Genomic DNA, 22,471 nt, shown 5'->3' on the forward strand with positions numbered 1-22,471 from the left:
GAGGCACGACTGCAGGGGCGAGGAGGAGTTCACAGGAGTCCAGGCAGCCAGAGAGACGGTACAGTGGAAACGCTGCGGGCCAGGCCTTATCGCACACGGACAATAAGGGCAAGATTAAACCTCTGAGGTTGAAGATCACACACATTCTTAACAGAACCTTCTAATGCTGATGTTGCACTACAGGCAACAAAGCAATGGAGTTCTAGAACACTGACCCTTTGAAGAGTAGGTTAAGACATTTCTAATAAATATCCACAGGGCAGGGTTCAAAAGGAGTATGGAGCAACAGCTTCAGGCAGTTAGCACAGTGCTGAGTTTCATTCAAAGAATGTCAGAATAGATGCCTGTGTTAGGTACACATTATCTCCTGACTCATTTCTAAGCACTCATGACACACCATTGGCCCTGTCGCAGTCTAAGAACCCATCCCCAGGCAAGAGAGGAACAAAGATTTTAATACAGGGCCTCTGAGGTCTTGCACTGCACTTTTACAGCAAGGAGAATCGCACAGGAAACACAGCCAACCAACACAGCTGATCAATGCACTACAGTACAGTAAAGCCAACTACTGAGAGAGAGAGAGAGAGAGAGAGAGAGAGAGAGAGAGAGAGAGAGAGAGAGAGAGAGAGAGAGAGAGAGAGAGAGAGAGAGAGAGAGAGAGAGAGAGAGAGAGAGAGAGAGAGAAAGAGAGAGAGAGAGAGAGAGAGAGAGAGAGAGAGACATCAGTAAGTTCTCAGGAGAAAGTCCACTGAATAATGCAGGACCTGACACAATGGGTCCGCTTTCACCTCCAGGCTGTAATGTACGGAAGAATTAATCCACACTGCAGACGAGGAGAGAGGGAGAGAGAGAGGGAGAGAGAGGGAGAGAGAGGGAGAGAGAGGGAGAGAGAGGGAGAGAGAGGGAGAGAGAGAGGAGAGAGGAGAGAGAGGTTCACCACAGCCCCCCCCCCCAGGCCAGCAGAGACAGTGTAAAGGTCACAGGCCCCACACTGACTGCACAGGACGTGGGAGGCCTGTGTTCAGCCAGGTCTGAGCTGTTGTGACAATAAATCGAGGGTGTGTAAATTCAGTGTACCGTGCACTGCAAACTTCTGTTTGAGTCTGGGTGGGACTGCGGGTGAGACCAGCCTCCGAGCACGTATGAGGCACAGTTCACAGCCCTGTCATCTCCAGGTGCTGTAACCTGGGCAGCTCAAGGGAAACTGAGCGAGAACCCAGGAGACAGCGTGGCTTTACACACCGATCGTCCAATGGCAGAACAGATAGGCTGGAGACTGTTATGACTGACATCCAGCCTGGCCAGTCATTGGAGAGTCCCGGTAATGCTCAAACTGACATTGACAGGGGGCACGACGGCGAATCAGCCGATAGGATGGTGCTATGGAAACGCCCCTCCCCCTCTCCCAGGGGGCAGTCTGAGGTGAGCGTTTAGGGAAGAGCAGGCAGGCAGCGCAGAAGCTAATCACGACCCAAAGGGCACAGACTCCACATGCTGCTGCGGGCGACAAACAGATGTCAGGCAGCCGGGACGGAAGCATCCGGAGAAACGGCGATGGGAATGCCCAAGTGCTGCCGATGACGGACTCCCGCCCGGGGCGACATGCATTAAGAGCAGTCGTCTGGCAGTCGGAGGGTTGCCGGTTCGATGCCCCGCCCGGGCTGTGTCAAAGCGTCTGAGCAAAACGCCTAACCCCCAAAAATGCTCCCGACGAGCTGGTTGGTGCCTTGCATGGCAGCCAAATCGCGGTGTGAGTACGTGAACGAGGGTGCATCAATTGTGCAGCGCTTTGGATAAAGGTGCTATATAAATGCCAACCATTTACCGTTTAACCTCTCCTCAGAGAGCGAACCGGGAAACTCCGGCCCTCGCCTGTCAACAAGCCCCACACACATCCCCCAAAACCATCGAGCCACAGGACGGAAAGGGTTTCAGGTGTCAGGTTTCTCAGACAGGGGAGAGGCTGAGGTGTGAAAGCTGCAGAAGAGCGTGCCTCGAACCTAAACACCCCATGTGTGACCGAGCTGCACCATGCAGGGCACTAGGCTAACACACTCCCACAAGCCCCCCGGGTAGGCTCACGTCAAATTTTCTGAACCAAACGCTCCTCAAACGGGAGCACTGGAGAGACTGGCCTTGCTAATGGAGGGGTTTTAACCTCTGCTGCTCCGCCAACAGCAGACTAGACCTTGGCCAAATAATTATTCAGGATTCAAATACTTTTCTACGCTTTGCTGAGCTTGTCTGGTGTATTGGAACCTATGAAATGCTGTACACCTTCAGCCACTTTTGTTCTTGCCTGGTGCAATTGAGCCAACCAGTCAAGCAGAGAAAAGTATTGGAATCCAAAATAACTGCGTGTGTGACGGTGGTCTGGGGCGGACACCAGGAGAGCAGGGCAGGGTGTCCGGATGTCTACCAGCATTACCCGGATGTTTAGCCACTTCAGGCTTGAGAGGCTCCAGAGAATGTCAATCACAAATGTCAATTTTCTGATCTTCTATTGTTTTAGACATTGCAAATTGAGGTCGCCGGGCAACCGGTGGTGGGCCACCAGAAGGCTACGATTATTAATTAATAACTCCCATCACGCCTTGCTTCCTCTGGATCTCCCGCTGCGTTTGCGGAGCGTCTTCCGCCATCTCCGTGGAAACTCGAGCAGTGCAAACGCTCCCTACAGAGCCCCACTGTGTCAGAGGTCAGGGGTCAAAGTGCAACAGGCAATTGATCTCCGCTTCCAAAAAAAAAGGCTGAATACAGTTCACGTTGCACACGAACAAGTCGAAAAAGTACACGTTTCTCTAAACCAGTCGTCCCTAAACCCGGTCCTGGAGAACCCTGTGTATGCCGCAATCCAAGAAATTTGAAGTTGTTCATTTTTTATTATTTTTTTATTCGGTGCTTTTAATGTTTAGAGGGATACCATAAAGAATAGAATTCCCATGTTCATATTGTGCTATATTGCAAACAATGCATAGCTTAACTTTAAGCTCAGTCTTTTGTAACCTTTTATGTAATGGTTTGCAAGACGCTGCAATAAGCACAGCATGAACATGGTAATTTTATTCTTCATGCCATTGCAAAGCTAGCACTGGCATAATAAGGTGTCAGGTAAATAATAGTTTCCCTTTTTACTTACAAATGTCCAATCACTTCAGCCGGTTTGTCAGCTGGCCTGGTCTTGCCTTGGCTGGTTCCTGTTGAGTTTAGAGACCAGCCTCTTTGGCAAGCACTCTGAGCCCCCTCTGCTCCATCAGGCCAGGCAAACAGTAGGGGCACCACAGGGCTTTTTTACATGAAGCACAAATCAATGAGATTAGACCGGCTGAGGCTTAGCAGGATGACTGGCAAGCTGATGGGCTATGTGGCATGAATGCATAAAAAAGAGATTATACTGCTAAAATATTTCTTAATTTAGTCAAAGAAACAAGAACCTGCCTTGTAGAAACAAGAGTATTGTCCCTTACAAACCTAACCCCCCCCCCCACTGGCACAATCAATCAATCGACCACTCAATAATTCAATAAATTAAATCAATAAATGAGAACATCCTGACTGCAATGGCCCTTAAGTTGTGCCCGGCAGATCAGGAGGCGTTTTAACCTGTCAATACCCAAGACGACGAGCAACGCTAAAACAGGTCATCCACTTTCCACCATCACTGTCACGCAACCGATATCACTGGTGTGACATCACAGGCGCGTGACATCGTTCAACAGGCTTAAAGTTTTCCCGCGACGGCCCGCACGGGAGGGGCAGACACCGCAAACACACGGGCAGTGGGTCTGGAGGCGGCACAGGAGACCGTGGAGAGCGAGCGTTTCTCGCGCGGCGAGTCGGACCGTCCCCAGCGGACGAGGAAGTCTGCTCCGCCGCCGGACGACCTCGCCGCGCGCCCGTCTCCTAGCAACGGCCCAGTGTTTGACTGAGGATCGTCTCCGGTCTGGAGCGCCGCCAAGGCGGAGGAATTAAACGAAGATTACGCCGAGAGGGCTGGCGCTCCCCAGACCGCCAGGGCTGCCCCCAAAAGCCACCCCCCCTCCACCCACAGACCTGTTCCAGTCTGCACCGAAATCCCCCCCCCCCTCCCACTCCAACACCGCCACATAGCTCAATTTCTTAGTTTGTTTTTTTGTTATCCTTTTAGGTTCCTTTGCATTTTTGCGACAAACCAAACACACACAAACCTAATGCATGAGAAACTACAGCTACAGTAAAAACACAAACAGAAATAATGCCATGTGTGCCTGTATGTGTGGGTGTGTGCTTAACATGATTACGAGTCATCCCAAAACCCAGACCGAGTTCAAAATCCCCCACAACGCCCCAGCCTACATCAAAGTGCTCTCTCTCCCCGGGCCAAAATAACACCCCCATCAAAGACCACCCAGCCACCTGAAAATCCCCCCACCCACCTGCCTGAACCTGGTCAATTCATATCACCCCACCCCCACCCCCTACAGCGTCCCACATAGCCCCAGGCCTGCCCTGACTGTAGGGCTCACACAGCAGGCACCCAGTCCACCTGCCCCCTGAATCTCACAAAACCTGAGCAAGCCCCCGCCAGACCAGGCCCTGTCCCGCGGGTTACCAACCGCGACCTACCCCGTCGTTACAAAGACCGGCACCCCGGGGCTGAGCGGTTATGATCTCGCTCGACGGGAAACGGAGAGGAAGTTCATTAGCAATTCTGCTCACTTCCAACACAAACAGAAAAACCCAGAAAAACAAGTCGCCTTCCCTCCCTCCCCGTTTTACAGGAAGACTCCTGACTTAACGAGGAACTTGTTCGAGGAACAATACGGGCAAATACGGAAAATAAAAAGCCACGTCGAGGGCTGAGAGCGGATTTAGCGCATGGGTGAGGAAGATGAATGCAGCCTTCATGTGTGCGTATGAAATGAGTCATCGTTTTTAATTAAAGAGTCATGAGACGACATTCTGGGACTGTCTGTCGCCCATGTTTCCCCCTCTCTCACTCTTAATCTCTCTCTCTCAATCTTATTCTCTCCATCCCCCTTCTACATACCTTCTTTCCCTCTCTTCCACACTCTTTCCCTGCCTCTCTGACATATCTACCATCTCCATTTCAGTCTACCCCAGTTTAGGCCCAGCTCCCACCCGTGATCATCCCAGCACCCCCACACACAGGGGACCTACATAGCCCCCCTCATCATGTGAGAGACAGAAGGCTCGTCTGGGTGAGACCTGAACAGACCACAGCAGTAACCTCAGACTGTGTGGATAAAGATAGCTGTGGAGCGCGGACATAAACAGCCATTTTGGGCAGATTACAGGGGTCGCCTGCAGACCTGCATTACAGAGTGTGCGAAGACGCTGCGCAGGTAAACACAGGTGTGCCCAATCAGCAGCCACGCCCGCTGACTCATCGCAGACTCACCTGTGCTGGCGTGAAGGGCCCGCCCTTCTGACACACGTCCTGAACGAACGAACACACACACACCTTACTGCTGCTGACAAACATCCTGAACACGCATACACACACACACACTACTGCTGCCAAACATGTACATCCTGAACACACACACACAGAGCTGCTGGTGACAAACATGTACATCCTGAACACACACACACACACACACACACACACAACTGCTGCCAAACATGTGCATCCTGAACACACACACACACACAGACAGAAAGACACACTGCGGTTGGTGACAACATGCACGTCCTGAAGAAACACACACAGGCCTGGGGTCCGTGTTAGGAAGCAGGATTACGGAGTTAGCCGGATGACTGCACTAGCAAAAACGCAGCAAAGCTTACTGCAGCCCATGTTCCAGATATGGGAGGGTTCAGGATTTTACTCTAAGCCTGCTTTATGATACAGGTCCCTGGAGAAGCAAGTTAGACCACACACACACACACACACACACACACACACACACACACACACACACACACACACACACACACACACACACACACACACACACACACACACACACACACACACACACACACACACACACACACACACACAAAATAGGTCTTCAGAAACAGGCAACACTATTGAACGAAGCAATACTGCTTTTGTAACATCATCTGTTCAAAAAGCTGGTTGAGACACAAAGCTTACAATGTTCTCACGCACACACACACACACACACCTCTTTTCTTATCGCTGGATTGCATAACAGCAGTGCCCTGGATTCTACCACACGGGTCTGTAACTCACACAGAATAGACCCGTGTCTGTGTAAAGGAGGTGTGGAGAGGGAAATGAGGCCTGTAATGGTGTCTGAACAGCGGGGGAGCAGGAAGCGCTGTGACACGAGAGCATTTCAGACCGCCGAGCGCACCTCTCCGAGCCTGGAGCACCTCCACCACCACAGACACCCGTCCCCCCCGCTCACACGCAGAGAACTGGGTCACAGCAAAGCTCCCACGCCAGGCGAGGACCGCACTCACCGAGAACCAGAACCACACGACCGGACCCGGAACCAGGGCCCCACCCGCTCACCCTGCCACACGTGCGGCGCGTTCGTTTCCAGGGAGACGCGCTAACGCGGCGCGGGAGGTTAAATTTGGCGCGGCAGGCCGCTTATTGAAGGCCCACACCAAGAGAACAAGGAGAGACCGGCCTCCTGTGACCTGCAGGGAGGGACTCCAACTGGAGACGGAGGTCTGATAAAACTCTGGAGCTGGACCTCCGAGGTGGAACGTTCCTGGTGGGGTATAGCCAGTCCAGGGCCGCCACTGGAGCCAGTCCAGGTCATAACACAAGCAGGGGGTGAGTATGGAACCTCTCTCTCTCGACTACAGAACAGGTCGGATAAGGTACAGTGGGCTCATATTCTGACCGTTCCGCTCCCTTATCAGGCTGTAGAGCGTAACGCACTGGAAACGGGAAATGAAGAGTTTGATTAAAGTAGAATAAGGAGGGAAGTGATAACCTCAAGCGCTTCAGGTCTGAGGCTGCCGCAGGTCAGCGAGCAATCTCTGCTCAGTGCACTCCTCAAGGAGTATGATAAGAGTTTACCAACCGCACATCTCTCCATTAGCGCACACGCACGCACGAACATCTTTCCTGAAGACATCGTCTTCCCATAAGAGAGATCATTTAAGGACACTGGACCATTATAGCACTTTACACTGCTGGCCCTCCCCCCTCCCCGGAGAGAGGGGCTACGTCACTGAGGAGATGACTCGCACTCGCTGATGTCATTCACCACAGAAAGAGCCGGGCTACCGTCTGCTACCTTTCCCGCTCTCCTTCTCTCCCCCTCCCTCCATCATCTCTCTCTCCCCCTCTCTCCCTCCCTCCATCATCTCTCTCCCTCTCCCACTCTCCCTCCCTCCCTCTCCCACTCTCCCACTCTCCCTCCCTCCATCATCTCTCTCCCTCTCCCACTCTCTCCATCTCACTCTCTCCCCCTCACTCCCTCCCCCTCTCTCCCTCCCCCTCTCTCCATCATCTCTCTCCATCATCTCTCTCCCACTCCCTCTCTGCACTGTAGTAGGCTTTTGGCAGGTGTTTCATTTCAGACCACAGGCTTCAGTAGGCAAACAAAGGAACAGATTCAGCTCACACCGGGGCAGGTGCACACTATATACCCCACACCGTGGTAGACAGCCCCTTAAAAATGTAGGCCTATCACAGCATGTTGCTGCAGAGGCAGAGCAGTGCTTAAGGAGCAGCCAGGTACAACTCCCCTACATAGGAGGAGGAGTACCATGTACATCTGTCCCATGGAGAAGGGTCTAAGGGCCAGCACAAGGCCGAAACCAAGCCAGCTACCCAAGGCTGGGGTCCCGAAAAGAAGAGGCTGAAACAGCCAGAGTAAAGATGGAGCCAGGGCAAGGCATGACTCTGCCGATGAACCTCAGGCAATGTGGTTAAGAAGCGCTCTAGGGTGAAGGATAGGGAAACGGAGTGTGGAAATGAAACTGCATGGCAGGACTCCACAGAGCCAGCCAACACGGTCAGAGTTCACACGGTCCAGAGGAACTGGGGGAAAGGTTCCCCACCCCTCCTCTGCCAGCTCCCCCAGAGCCACACAAAGCTTCTGTTCACTCAGGAGGTGTTGATTTAGGCAGCGGGTCCAGTCCTGTGTGTCTGTACCCCGCTCCCCTCCTTTCTTCTTTTTGGTCTCCCTCTCTTTCTCTCCCACACTCTGCTAATAACAGGAGAAACGGCCATCCTCAGCAGGCTTTGTTCCAGACGGCCTTTGATTTCCCTACGAGGCTGAACTCCGATACCCAGGGGGCTTAGCATGGTGAGGCTCGGAGACGGAGCTCTGAGCATCACACCGACATACAAATACGCAAAGTAATACACGGACAGGCATACTGACAAGAGAAGTGCGCGCGCACACACACACACACACACACACACACACACACACACACACACACAAGCTAGTGCCACAGACACAGACACACACACACAAGCTAGTGCCATAGAAATACACACACACACAGACGCAAAACACACACTTCAGCCACAGCAGTAACATCACTGATCAAGGACAGACCGTGTGCTTTTGATGTGGAAAGTAGGAGAGGGTCTGATTCATGTTGAAAGCCGGGTGGAGGACACGTCTCACCCCCCCCTCTTTCTTACACACTCTCTGGGGGCCACGGGGAAGAGCGGACAGTGTGTGAGGGAGGGTTTACACACAATATCTTGTTTAAACGCCCTGGAAGTGCAGTCACTGCACATCAGTCACATGCATTGAACGAGGAAAACTGTGGCAGTCTTCTTGGGAAGAGAGACGTCAGGAGACCGAAACAGGGATGGATAGAGGATATGCAATACGTGCAAGAGAGCCCCGCCAAACAGCAAAAAGTAGAGTGACCTGGAAACCTGCCAAAAAGAAATGTCCTTCACACAAACCACTGGAAGATGTGCCAAATCTGATTGGTCACTACAGAGGTAGATCCAGTAGATCAGCTTGGCTGAGGGTGGAGGAGAGAGGGAGAGGGAGAGCCAGTTGATCAGCATGGCTGAGGGTGGAGGTGAGAGGGAGAGCCAGTTGATCAGCATGGCTGAGGGTGGAGGTGAGAGGGAGATCCAGTAGATCAGCATGGCTGAGGGTGGAGGTGAGAGGGAGATCCAGTAGATCAGCATGGCTGAGGGTGGAGGTGAGAGGGAGAGCCAGTAGATCAGCATGGCTGAGAGTGGAGGTGAGAGGGAGAGGGAGAGCCAGTAGATCAGCATGGCTGAGAGTGGAGGTGAGAGGTAGATCCAGGACACGCACTCTGCAGGAGCCTCAGAACAGCTCTCCATCTGCTTTCACAAACACGCTGGCCCCCTGCCACACTGCAGCTGCCCTGGCGCTTGCGTGTGTGTGCGCATGTACACTGCAGCTACCCTGGCAGGTGTGAGTGAGTGAGTGAGTGAGTGAGTGAGTGAGTGAGTGAGTGAGTGAGTGAGTGAGTGAGTGAGTGAGTGAGTGAGTGAGTGAGTGAGTGAGTGAGTGAGTGAGTGAGTGAGTGAGTGAGTGAGTGAGTGAGTGAGTGAGTGAGTGAGTGAGTGAGTGAGTGAGTGAGTGAGTGAGAGAGAGAGAGAGAGAGAGAGAGAGAGAGAGAGAGAGAGAGAGAGTGTGAGAGTGTGAGAGAGTGGATGCACACTGCAGTTAACGTGGCACACAGGTGTGTGTGTGTGTGTGTGTGTGTGTGTGTGTGTGTGTGTGTGTGTGTGTGCCCAGGTTACTTTACATGCCAGCAACCTGCTCAGAACCGTGCTGTGCCAGTATAGCCTGCAGCTATGTTAAGCTAGTGCCCATTTCCAGAAAACCTGTTCACTAACCGTTCAATACTGATGATAGATTTTGGACAGGACACGAATGTGCTCAGTAGATGGCAAGAAGAAAAAGGAACCACCAAAGGTCCAAGTTGATTTTCTGGAATGAAGCTCTTGCACCATTGATCTGCTCATATTGACAGGGATTATAAGAAGCCAGCAGGTTTACTCTACCTATATCCAGAGATCTGTCTGCTTCACTCACTGATCTGATTTGGAAAGAGAAAAATATTTATATATAGTTTGCTCCTGTGTGGAGCTCTCAATCACACCCCGACCCTACATGGCTCAGTGTAACCTCCCCTGTCAGGTTGGGTTTAAGCACAGATACCCCGGCGCCACAACGCCTTGGAGATCTACCGTCCTGTAGGTCTTCACTCCAACCCTAACAAAGGACACCTCATTCAACAGCTAGAGCAGGGCTGCTCAACCCTTTTCCTGTAGATCTATCGTCCTGTAGGTCTTCACTCCAACCCTAACAAAGCACACCTCATTCAACAGCTAGAGATCTCATTGAGCTGCTAGGAAGTAGAAATCAGGTGTTCCAAATTAGGTTGAAATTTAAATCTACTGGATTGTAGATCTCCAGGAACACGGTTGGTTACCACTGCACTAGCGTGTTCTAAGTAGGTTGACTTGGGAGCACATTACGGGCGCGGCCAGACCCAACCGCATGTGGCCCTCCAGAGCTCCCGGTCACGGCCGACACGGTCCCGAAATTAAAACGTGTGATTAACCGTCACTCTGCTTTCCGCTGCGCTGCAACTTGCAGCACAAGCAGCATTTTATTACCAAATTAGCTGTTAGCGCCTGATTTATTGAAGATACAGTCTCTGCAGGCTTTTTAAAACGGCATATGGGAGGGAGGTTAAACAAGCTGACTGCTGTAATTTCACCTCTAAGTTTAATTGGCGTCAATAACTTAAGCATGCCGGGAAAACTGGTAGGACGGACATATTGTAGCCCCACACACATGCATCCACACACACACACACACACACACACACCTCTGGCTCATTTATAAATGGTTTGACCTCATGACCTTATACTGGCATTCATGTTGAGGTTATGTCCTTTAATCTGTTACTGAAGCCATGAGGAAATAAACACCCAAGGGCAAAGCTAATATCTGCAATGCAAAATATGTTAACCAAAACACATTTAGCCCCTTCTTACAGGCAGAAACGCAGTGCCTGAGGGTCACATGATCTGAATGAGATCAGGCCCCACAGATTAGCGTTCCAATTTGTGAAGGGTATGTAAACGGAAATCGACCGTTACAAAATCCAATAACTCTGAAGTACGGGCACACGATTTAACCGAATCTAGACAGCCATCATTCTAGAGCAGAGCAGCATTTCCTCATCACAGCACCCATTAGGCACTGGAGTCTGCCTCAGTCAGGACGCCCTTAACGGATCGATGAAGAGCAGACACGGATGAAAGAGGAGCAGGAAGATGAGCTTAGCCAGACTCGCTGCGTAACCCCCCCCCCCCCCCTCGCCGTTGGCACGCCTGCGTTCGTTAGCGTTTCGCCGGCAGGCTTCAAACGGGCGACGGAGGGAGGCATCCCTCTGGAAACGGGATACAGACAGAAGTCCCGGCTGCTAAGCAAGCGGAAAGTGGCACGGGTGAATCAGACTCCTCCTCTAATTGACGGAAGAAAAACTAGAGGGTTTCTGATGTTCAGCCAGACGGGAGAACAGGCAGTTCCACACAGACGAGGCTTTGAACAGTCACTCAGCATCGCAAACAGCAGGGACAAGAGGAAGACAGAATATAGCACAAAGATACCCCTAACTGCAGGGACAAGAGGAAGAGGGAATATAGCACAAAGATACTCCTAACAGCAGGGACACAAGAGAGTATATAGAACAAAGATACTCCTAACAGCAGGGCCACAATGAGAGAGTATATTGCACCAAGATACTCCTAACAGCAGGGACACAAGAGAGTATATAGAACAAAGATACTCCTAACAGCAGTGCCACAATGAGAGAGTATATAGCACGAAGATACTCCTAACAGCAGGGCCACAATGAGAGAGTATATAGTACAAAGATACTCCTAACAGCAGGGCCACAATGAGAGAGTATATTGCACCAAGATACTCCTAACAGCAGGGACACAAGAGAGTATATAGAACAAAGATACTCCTAACAGCAGTGCCACAATGAGAGAGTATATAGCATGAAGATACTCCTAACAGCAGGGCCACAATGAGAGAGTATATAGCACCAAGATACTCCTAACAGCAGGGACACAAGAGAGTATAGGCCAGATACCTCAAACAGAAAGGACAAGAGAAAGAGTATACAGGGCCTCCTGCGGCAGGCTGCCTAAAACACAAGGCGCCAAAGCGCACTTCTGATTCATCTGAGCATATTTCTACACGGCATGTCTGCTGCGGGAGCCAGCTCTCCTGGAACGGGAGGGGAGTGAGAGGGAAAAAAAACAAAAAACGATTATGTCATTTCATATTCTCTGCCAATTAAATCATCTGGCTACTTGAAAACCACCCCCCCAACTCCCCCTTCTTAACTGAAATCCCATGCACCTTCTCTCCTGGTATCACGATAATTAGATAAAGTATTATTATACTAAATAAGATTGGTGGGGGACGATGAGTGTGAGTGAGCGAGAGAGAGACAGTGTGTGAGTGTGAGTGTGCGAGCGTGCGTGCGTGCGTGCGTGCGTGTGTGTGTGTGTGTGTGTGTGTGTGAGCGTGCGTGCGTGCAAGTGCAGATGGCTGGAATCAAAAACAGAATCCACATCCGGTGAAGACGGAGGCCTTCAGACAGCGCAGTATTGAGCTCCCCCGGACAGTGCTCTGAGACTGCCCTAAAGGCGAACAGGGAAGCCCAGCTAACAGAGCGGTCAGACCCGTTTCTCCACTGGCGCACTGTCCCTAGACACGATACCATACAGTCATCAGGTGGGGATTCCCCAATGTGGCAGGCATGCCACTGGAACACAGACAAGGAACTGTGATATTAGCCCGCACGCCCCCTCATGAACCACTCCTCATGCAAAACAGCATTAAACATCCAACAGCCTAGTGGCAAAGGTGCTCGACTGGAACCTGGAAGGTTGACTGGTTCAAGTCCCAGTGTGGCCACAATAAGGTCAGTGCAGCTGTTGGGCCCTTAATCCCGCATTTCTCCAGAGGTTGGCTGCTTGGCCACCACTTAGTCTAATCAATTCAAGTTGCTTTGGATAAAAGAATCAGCTGAATAACTATTTAAAAAAAAGAAATAATAATAAAGAACAGCAAGAAGGAGGGGACCAGGGGGGTGGGCAGGGTACCAGCCACCACCATCCCAGAACCCAAAAAAGAAAAAAAGAAAGGATACATTCACAAAGACCAACGTAATGCACAAATCCGCATGAAACATCTTGCACTCGTGAGGAACAGAAGCGCAAAAGCTAAACGTACCTCGTATAACGTATACATGGAGGCACACCAACATCATGCGCATTTCCCTTCTGTGCCTCTGATCGGTTTTTGTTATGACTACTCATTTGAAGATTAGTTTCTCAGTTCAACTCGCACTCAAGTCAAATCACTTTGACCCGTTTAAATCTCACCGTCTTCCTCCAGTCGGCCAGTGAATTCGAACGTTTAGCCTTCTTGTCTGACAAAGATTATTTTATTCGAGCAACTGCAGTTTAGCACACGCAGCCTGGTATAACTTCTGAATAAGTAATAGTCAGGCAGGTTTTATCGAACAGACTACATCCGTGTTAGGATTTGTGCAATTATTATTTTTAGCCGGTCAAAAAAAGGAAATAAAATATAAAATGCTTCACCATGCATCAGTGTTTCTCGTTATTTAACTAGAAGTGTACGGTTGTAAATGTATCGTTCTCCTTCGGGACAAACAGGTATTTTTGTTATGTATGTTAGGGCGATGTCTGTTGCCCTTCTGGTTCGGAACAATCGGCTTTTAAAAACATTTAGGGCGATGTTTGCCGCTTTAGGGCGATGTTTGCCGCTTTACAGGTTCAGGACGAATGGCCTTTTAAAAGCATTCAGGCATAAAAGCGGTTCTTATTCACGTTTACCTTGTTCGTGCGGTTACAATACGCAGTAAAAATGTTTAACAATGGGCACCTTAATTTAAAATATGACACGAACGCGCCGGAGCCACGTCTATGGACATCGCAATTATCTTTAGCCGAATAAGCTAGCAAACTAGTTATGCACCAAGAAGCATCATTAGGAATCTGAACTAAATTGGTACAGTATCCAAATAAGGTAGCCAATTCTGCATATTCTAGATCCCGCAGGTCAGCACAAAGAGAGCGTATCGATGTTGCTAACGCTTGGAAATATTGTCGGTTTCATTGTCTGAGCCGTCACGGAGAGAAACAGCGCGGCGATGTTGCAAACGCTTGGTTATATTTTTGGTTTCATCGTGAGCGAGGTTGCAAACGCTCAGGTATATTTTCGGTTTCACTGTCTGAGCTGTGACGGAGATAATCAGAGCAGCGACATTTCCAAACGCTTGGGTATAGTTTTGGTTTCTCAGCTGTGCCTCTAGTGCAACCTTCATAAACTTCAAACAGACAGCGCTAAAAGAAAGCTGTGGATGGAACCTGGGGCCCAGGACGGACGGACGGACGGACACGGACACACACACAGTGACGCAGCAGTGTGGTGTAAGAAACAGTTCGAGTGCTCAGCTGTTCTCTCCGCGCCTGACCACAGCAGGCACCGAGGGCCCCGTTTATAACACACACACACACACACACACTACCCCTCCCCCGTTAGTGCAGCAGGCCCATTCAGTTTAATGCTGAACCAATGAGCTTCCAAGGCTTTGGGTCACTACAATTAGCCAGGCGGACTTCCGTCTGCCATCGCCTTGGGCGCGTGCTGGACAAGGCTCAATCATCAGAAGCCCTTTTATTTTATTAACAGTACAAATGAGAAACAAAAAGCATTTTCCCCGCAGATGCACATACACACGGCAGGGTTACTACTGAGAACCATCCAACGACAACCACAGATTAAAACGGCCCTCCACCAAGAGGGCTGCCACAGCAGGACATGGCATGACCCAGGGAATCGGTTACATCTGCACTATGGCTTATTTTCAATTACAGGGAGGGAGAGAGGGGAAAAACACACAAACAGAATAAATAGGCCTGAGGCTGCAGTTCAGCCCTCAATTTAAACTTAAAGACCGTGTGTATGGAAATGCCGCTACAGCAGGAGGAGAGAGGGCCTGTTTAAAAGGGAAAATAGCAGCACTGAGGTGGAACGGCTATTCATCCCTGCGCTTGCCGCGGAGAACGAAAGCGATGGCGTGAGAATACAGGGTGTACGTTTGCCCAAGCAACCGGCTTATGTAATCCTGGAGACCGCTGTTCTTTTCCCTCCCCGAAACGGGCGTGGGAGCACCGGCAACACACGCTCAATACAGCCGCTTTCAGTACACTGTGTGTGTGTACGTGCGGGTGTGCGCTCATGAGTGTGTGTATGTGTGTGGGTACATGGCTGTGTGTGTGTACGCTCAAGTGCGCGTGTGTGTGCGCGTCTGCCTGCGAGTGTACATGTCAGTATTACAGAAGCATAGCCATTGCCCGCTGAACAGCATCGAAAGCCTGTGTGTGTTTCTCCTTCATTTGCATATTCATACACATACAGACCTGGGCTGGAGGGGGATGGGCCAGCCTGTTTTATTCAGGCAGGATTAGACTGCAAGAACACCGGATTCTTCTTCAGAGTGGGACTGAAAACCAGCTCAAAATTAATAATACATCCAAAAGACTCAACACGCAAAAAATGGGGAAAGAAGAAATTGCACAGCTGCACATTATTCTTATGAGCTGATGCCTGGGTACAGTTACCACCCAATACGTCTGTTATCAGCGCAACACAAAACATGGTAAGTGGCTGGCACATTCAAACCCCCAATTTACTCTAGAGAACAGCACTCTGTGCACTCTGCGAAACAGGCAGACAGGCGTGGTATCGCAAGAAGGGGGGTATCCCTTTGAAGACTTTCTTTTCAGTTCTCCAAATCACTCTCAATTTACACTTTAACCCATTTAAATCTTACTGTCAAAATGTGTCGATTGATTTCAGGGAGAGCTTATGATCAAAAATAAAGAGGATGGTGTGCACAGTGGAACGCTGCCAGAAATCACAGAGGGAAAAAAACAGAAGGAAGAGATTTGACATTTTGGGGAAGACATGTTGAAAGTGCACACACCATCTGGTAAACACAAACTAGTGTCACACACACACACACACAGGTGCTGGGAAGTCACCGCTCTAATAGGCCACCACTGCAGACCACCCAACTAACCCAATCACACCCCATTATCAAAATGACTAGGATGCTCCTTCCTGGAAAGGAGAGCGTTAATGGCACTAAAGAGAATGAGAAAGCTCGTTCCCTAGCTGCCCTACCCCCTCCGGGGTCGGGAGTTGAGTAGCACCGTTTCTGACACTAGCTGAGGGACCCTTATACAACAAAGACAGCCAAGGCCCTCTGAGAAAGATCTCAATCACCAGATGAGCGCGGGGTGGCCCGGGTGCCACACACATTTGAAGTGGTTGCATTTTTCGAAACTGCCGATTTTCAAAACGCTGCATTTCCTGCAACGTCGAGTTCACATGGCAGTGGTGTCCTCATCCAGGACTCATCATCGCTCGACTTCGACGAGACAGGACAAGGAAGGTGCTGAGAGCGCTGTGAATTATGGGAAACCCCACACGGACGTCTTCTCTGCTCCGACGGTGAGGAGAACTAGGCCAGCACCGGATACGTTTTGCGCAACAGCCTGCATTCTGTGGTTACTTTGCTTCCTTACGGGAATTGAATCAGGGTGACAGCAAAAAAAATAATAATATCGCTTTCCATAAACCGAAACAAAACCTCACGACAACTATTTTTACAGTGCCTTCCCCCATTCCAGCACAATACGTCTCTTTCCCTCTACGACTTTCCCGCTGTCAGCTGCTAGCGTCCACGAGATGCTGGGCTGAGTGATGAGGCCACTCAGCCTGACAGATCTGCCCGACTGCAGTATGAGGAAACAGGAGCCCGTGGCTGGATGCCGGCTGGGAGGGGGTTGGCCTTCCGGTCGGGTCAAGCGTGCGCGGGCTGAAATCATTAAAACCAATCAAAGTGGGGAAAACACAATGACCTGCGGGGGAAGGACGGAGTTTATCATGAACAAAAAGGGCCGAACGGGCTGCCCCAAACAGGTCGCTGAGATGATTCTAGCAGGGTTTAGAGGGGAGGAAAGGGACGGGGGGGAATTGTTTAAAGACGAGCTGAGATGTCTAGTTAGAGGAGCGCTAGCTTCCGTGATAAGACATGCACACAAGTGAAACCGATCTTTCAGTGGGGATTTTTTTGAAGGGCAGGGAGGCCTTTTGACTGATGTCAAATGCGGGGGAGGGGGGGGGACATTAAATGAGAACGCACACCACTGGGTGAAAAGGGTATTGATTGGAGGGGAACGGAAAATCGAAGGACATTTGATGGACATACACGCCCACGGGTACACGATGACATCAAATCTCGTGAGTTTTTCAGAAAGCGGACGGGCGGAAAAAAAAAACGAACAAACTGAATTTCGATTTCAGCTTGCCTCCTAAAAACATAAATAAGTGAAAAGCAAAAAACTGGTCAGGAGGGGAAGGGGAGAAGGGGGGCAATCTCAAACAAGTCCCTCGCAGGGTTTAGAGGGGCGAGAAGAGGAGGGGAGCCGGGATCGTTTAAAAAGAGGGGGGGAGAGTAAAACCGGTCGTCGTACCTCGTCCGCAGGGCCTGCCAGGCGGCGTCCACGTCGGCGTACAGGTTCTTCTCGGAGGGCTTCCCCGAGCTGGCGCCGTAGCCCGAGTAGTCGTAGGAGAAGACGTTGCAGTTGATGCGGGAGCCCAGGCCGATGTAGAAGCTGCTCATCTGGCCCAGGTCCACGGCGTTGCCGTGCGAGAACAGCAGCGTGAACTTGGCGTTGGGCGAGCAGCGCACGAACATGCAGGCGATGCGGCTCCCGCGGGACGTGCGGGTCATGAAGCACTCGATGGCGTCCTTCTCGCGCGCGGAGTACTGCCAGTCCGCCCGCTCCGACAGGTGCAGCGTCCAGCGCGAGCCGCTCTCGTCCGAGATCAGCGTGTAGGTGGGGTCCGGGGGCAGGAAGGCCAGCTTGGAGGCGATCTTGCTGGGGCAGGGGGGGCAGCAGAACAGGCAGCACAGCTCGCTCAGCGACAGGTGGTTCATTTTCCGCTCTGGAAAGAGAAAGGGAGAGCGGATAAAAGCCCTGCTTTCGGGGACCGGGAAGACGGGGAGGCGCGGGGAGGGGGGAGGTCCTATTTAATGTAGAGGTGCAGACGTTTCTGGGTTACATCCCGCAGACGGTGTGTATAATTAGGGCCGGGTACTGGATGGGGAACCGAATCCCCACATTATTCCTGAGCCTAGCTACCACCTGAAAAAGCAAGAGAAGTCTGCCTTAGACCACTCATCTCCCATCGTCCCTGAAAAGAGACGAACTTGCGGCAAAACCAGCTGCAGTGTCACAAACGTATTTTATCCCCCGCCCGTATGGGACATCAGCCAATTATTCTTTTACATCAAGAAAGAAGTGCTCGCTGCAAAGCAAGGAGTGCCTAAACATCACAAGCTTGAATGACAAAACAAAATGTTTGTACTTTCCCTTCACGGCAATGACAATCTTTGTTGCAATGTGGATTTATCCTGAGGGCATTCCACAATGGACTGCGTTCCCTGAATGATTACAGTTAACACAGGAATACTTTATAAACAGGGCGGCCCAACCCTGTTCCTGGAGATCTACGGTCGTGTAGGCTTTCACTCCAACCCTAACGAGGACACATCATTCAACAGCTCGAGAGCTCGTTGAGCTGCTAATTAGCATAATGAGGTGTGCCAAATGAAGAGGACAGGACCGTAGATCTCTGGGAACACGGTTGGGCAGCCCCGCTCGACAGCACTGGCACCCAATCACGCGCCATGGAGGGCGGAGACTATGCAGGTTCAATCCAACCAATCGCTACCCCTGCCGCTTTCACCAATTAACACACCTTCAACCGGAGAGAAGGGAACTGCTGATTGGTGAAATCAGCAGATGCAGCGATTGGTTGGAATGAAAGCCTGCATACTCTCAGCCCTCCAAGGCACATGATTGGGCACCGCTCCTCTATAGCTGGGATCACCACATCGATATGCGAGAACTGCCGGTTTTCCAAACTCCCTTTACCTGGGAGTCGGGTATGAAGACAGTTTGGCTGAACGATTGGTGCTCCTGATTGGTCAATTGCCAGAAAACCAGGGCCAGATTTGGATTCCAGGTCCAGATATTAACCTAAACGGGCTCATTTCAAAAGTGCAACAGACAGGGTGTAACTCTCCTCCAGACCAGGCCATTGTAGGAATAGCCCATCTGTCTGCAGAAAATTGTGTTGTACTCCACTGACTCATTGAGGAAAAAGTGCCATAACCTGGATAAAAAGCACCCATTGACACTAGGGCAGGAAGCAGAACAATGCATCACAATGAAACACTATAGAGGTGAATAAAAATAGCAACCTAAACGGTTTGCCAGTAACTACATTGTTTCCTCGGATGATGGAATAAGCCAGAATAATCAGTGTACTGTGCGTGACTGATAAGATAAAACTACATTACTACATTCATGGCCGAAACAAACAGGGGGATGTAGTGATCAGGTAGGATGTCTACAATGTGTATGTTTTTTCCAAGCAATCAGCACGGTGTCGTCTTTCATATTTACCAGAGGACTCGCTCGACTTCACTCGTATCCAATTATGTTTATCACTATGCCTACCACTAAGCACCTTCATTCACTGCCCCGCCTTTAACCCCATTTAACCAGTCAATGGTGATTACAGTGCATCCACAGCAATCCACGTGCACGGTTGGAGTCGGGATTGGAGCAAAGGTAACCAGTATCCTGAACCGAGCGCTAGAGTGATTCAAGCCAACCAAATTTGAATCAATTCTAATGACTCTTAAATCACTGTATAGAGAAACAGAACCCCAGAGGTGCTCTTATTATTCAAATATGGATCTGGGTTATGGAATTATCAAAGAGCTAAAAAACTATTCTCACTGATTTGCTCAATTTCTTTCAAAATTAAACACAAAATGGGGTCTGGACACCCTAAACAGGCCCAGAGAGAAAGGCGCAAACATTTGTGAAACACTCTTTGTGAAACATGCAGAATGCATATGCAAATGAGTTAATCCATCTGCACTCTTCACTCAAAGTGCTGTACATGCTTTGCACAAGCTTTTCTCCACATATCTTCCGGAGGAATTCAAAAGTAGACCTGCACAAAGTAAAGGCTTGCCTAAGAAAGGGAGGGGGGGCAGGGGGGGGCTTAATGCATTAAAGTCTTCAGAGTGGACACTTTCTTTGGCTCTTGTGAAAACCGAAAACTCAAGTTGCAGTGACTTAACATTAAGCTCAAAGGAGGGCTAACAATACTGCCCTTATATTCACACTGCTCAAAGGACAGACTGTTTGCCTTTGCAAAAAGAAACAATTTAAGTCCAACACCAGCAGGTGACCCAATATAATTTCAATTAATGTAATTATGGTGGCAATATGCAACATGACTAGTAAGCAGCAAATATCAAAATGACATTGCAATATGAACCTTATACATTTCACATTGGTCTTTAGAGCAACTACCAGGCGACACTGGTTGAAAGTACAGAGCCGTCCCGTTGCGTAGAACAGGGAACGTTACTGATGTAAACAGACACACAGGAAAGACCAAAAGTAAGTCAATGGGCTTCCCAGGTCCAGGCTATGATGAAACCAGGATCCCGGGTCTGAGTGTGGGGGCTTGAGGGGTGCAGTTTTTGACGCCAACGAGTGCAACAGAAGCTGCCAAAAGATCTCTAGAGGGAATTAAACGAGATGACGATCTATTCTGGTGCCCCTGATGCATGATGGAGGCGATGACTCCTCGGTTAGTAGGCTTTCTAGTTACACCAAAGCATTCCCACATGTAATTCATATTCTTATAATTATATATTATGACACAGATGGCAACATACAAATATAACGCAAAGAAAGTGTCGCATATCCAGCTACACACATGAGAGCTATCTTTCAAAACCAGCTAACGTTAGTCTAGGGATACAAACATACACATCCCGGTCTCCGTTAGCTACCCTTTACGCCCTGTACAGTGTAGGTCTTCGTGTGGTGCTAAAACGTCTTTACCATAACGCGTTCACTTGGGGGAGGGGTCTCGACCGCATTTCTACGGCTGCATCCATTATGAACCCCAAAAATAACATTTGCATAACTTAACAAGCCAAGACCTTACCAACCATCTATGTCTAACACTACAATTTAATTATACGTCTCTGTAACATGTTAACGTTACTAGCTAAATAGTTAAGTTTAATCTATGTTTGATGTAACTTTATTTGCAAACTGGCTTAGTTAACTAGCTGTTAGTTACTTGGCAATATCGTTTATTTGACATTGACATATGGGCGAAAAAACAAGCGTTCACAACAAATTGGCGCACAAGATGCTTTTGATAAATCTTCACCCTAAAATAGCTTTCAAGAAATGCCTAGCTAGTTGTAACGTTATTACATTAGCCAACTCTAACGTTAGAATGCCAATAATAGATTTGATTTGATAGCGTGCATGCGCGGAGAATATTAGTGTAGCCAGCCATATATAGCAAACTTGCCCAAACGTCAAATACAAATAACGTTACTGTGCACATCAAATGTAACTTCGGTTAGCCCAGCTAACAGACTACAGCTATTCGCAAGCTTAAGAAGGGACAAAGCTGACTTATGGAAACAGCTGACCAAATCGCGGTACTGAAATGATAGCTGGAAAAATAGCTAGCTAACGTTAGCTACAGTTACTCAATCTCGACAGCTAGCTCTGGGGTAGGCAATTAGACAGCTAATGTCCATGTATTATTACCTGGTAAACTACAGTACAATGATAGCATCTCAAGCTACAAGCTAATCAATAGCATTTCATCGGCGTAAATAAAAAATACAAATAAAAAAAAAAGAAAACAACGAACGCTACAATTGTGCAACTGCTTTGAGACTAGCTATGGTTACCTCAGATAACGTTAGACACGAACCTCAAGCGTCCCGCAGTATCAGATTTGGATGATGGTGTTCAGAGCAGCAGTCCCAGTGGCTTGCTAGCGTTAAGCGGCCAAGATAACCCCTTAACCTTTTTGCTATCGCTAAACTCGTCTCTCTTCTGCAGGAGCCACACACAAGGGTTTGTCCCTCCGTCCGTTGCGAATAGACAGGCAACCGCTTGCAGAATCGACCCAAACCAAGCTCCGGCTTTTTGTTATCAATTAATCTTGTAAACATGTGGTCCAGTTAGCTAGGTATAGACTTCATAAAAAGATTAGAAGAATGATGGTAGTGGTTAAATTAGCATTCGCCCAAACCCTTGATCGCTCCACTCCAGACTTTCGTTTCAATTTCGGCTCCGCAGCAGACAATAACCACCCTGGTATCGGCTTTTCTCACAAGACAGCCCTCTTCTGTTTTCATAGAAGAAACGGTGGAGGGAAAAACAGGGAAATTAAAGCCTCTTTAACCAATAAGAATTGACAGGCGTGAACGAGGACCAATGGCCGCCAATCTGAAAAGGGACAATAAGGCGGGCACATATGTTAAATTG

The 22,471-nt window shown here is 49.6% G+C and overlaps 1 protein-coding gene across 3 annotated transcripts in view; it reads right to left on the reverse strand.

Annotated features, from left to right (window-relative positions):
* Window positions 1-22,342, reverse strand: part of abhd17b (abhydrolase domain containing 17B, depalmitoylase) — a 27,326-nt gene extending 4,984 nt beyond the window's left edge. Inside the window, exons 1-2 of one of the 3 annotated variants that reach the window (XM_061260524.1) lie at window positions 22,236-22,342; window positions 17,549-18,023 (exon numbers count right to left, since the gene is read on the reverse strand). In XM_061260524.1, coding sequence (XP_061116508.1) covers window positions 17,549-18,023; window positions 22,236-22,341 — 581 coding nt within the window. In that variant the 5' untranslated portion in view covers window position 22,342. Of the gene's footprint in view, window positions 1-17,548; window positions 18,024-21,888 lie in introns of all 3 variants that reach the window. The other 2 variants (XM_061260525.1, XM_061260526.1) reach the window with 2 other exon arrangements.
* Between the last annotated feature and the right edge of the window lie 129 nt (window positions 22,343-22,471).

The sequence above is a fragment of the Conger conger genome, chromosome 11 (assembly GCF_963514075.1).
Source record: "Conger conger chromosome 11, fConCon1.1, whole genome shotgun sequence".
Taxonomy (NCBI): Eukaryota; Metazoa; Chordata; class Actinopteri; order Anguilliformes; family Congridae; genus Conger; species Conger conger.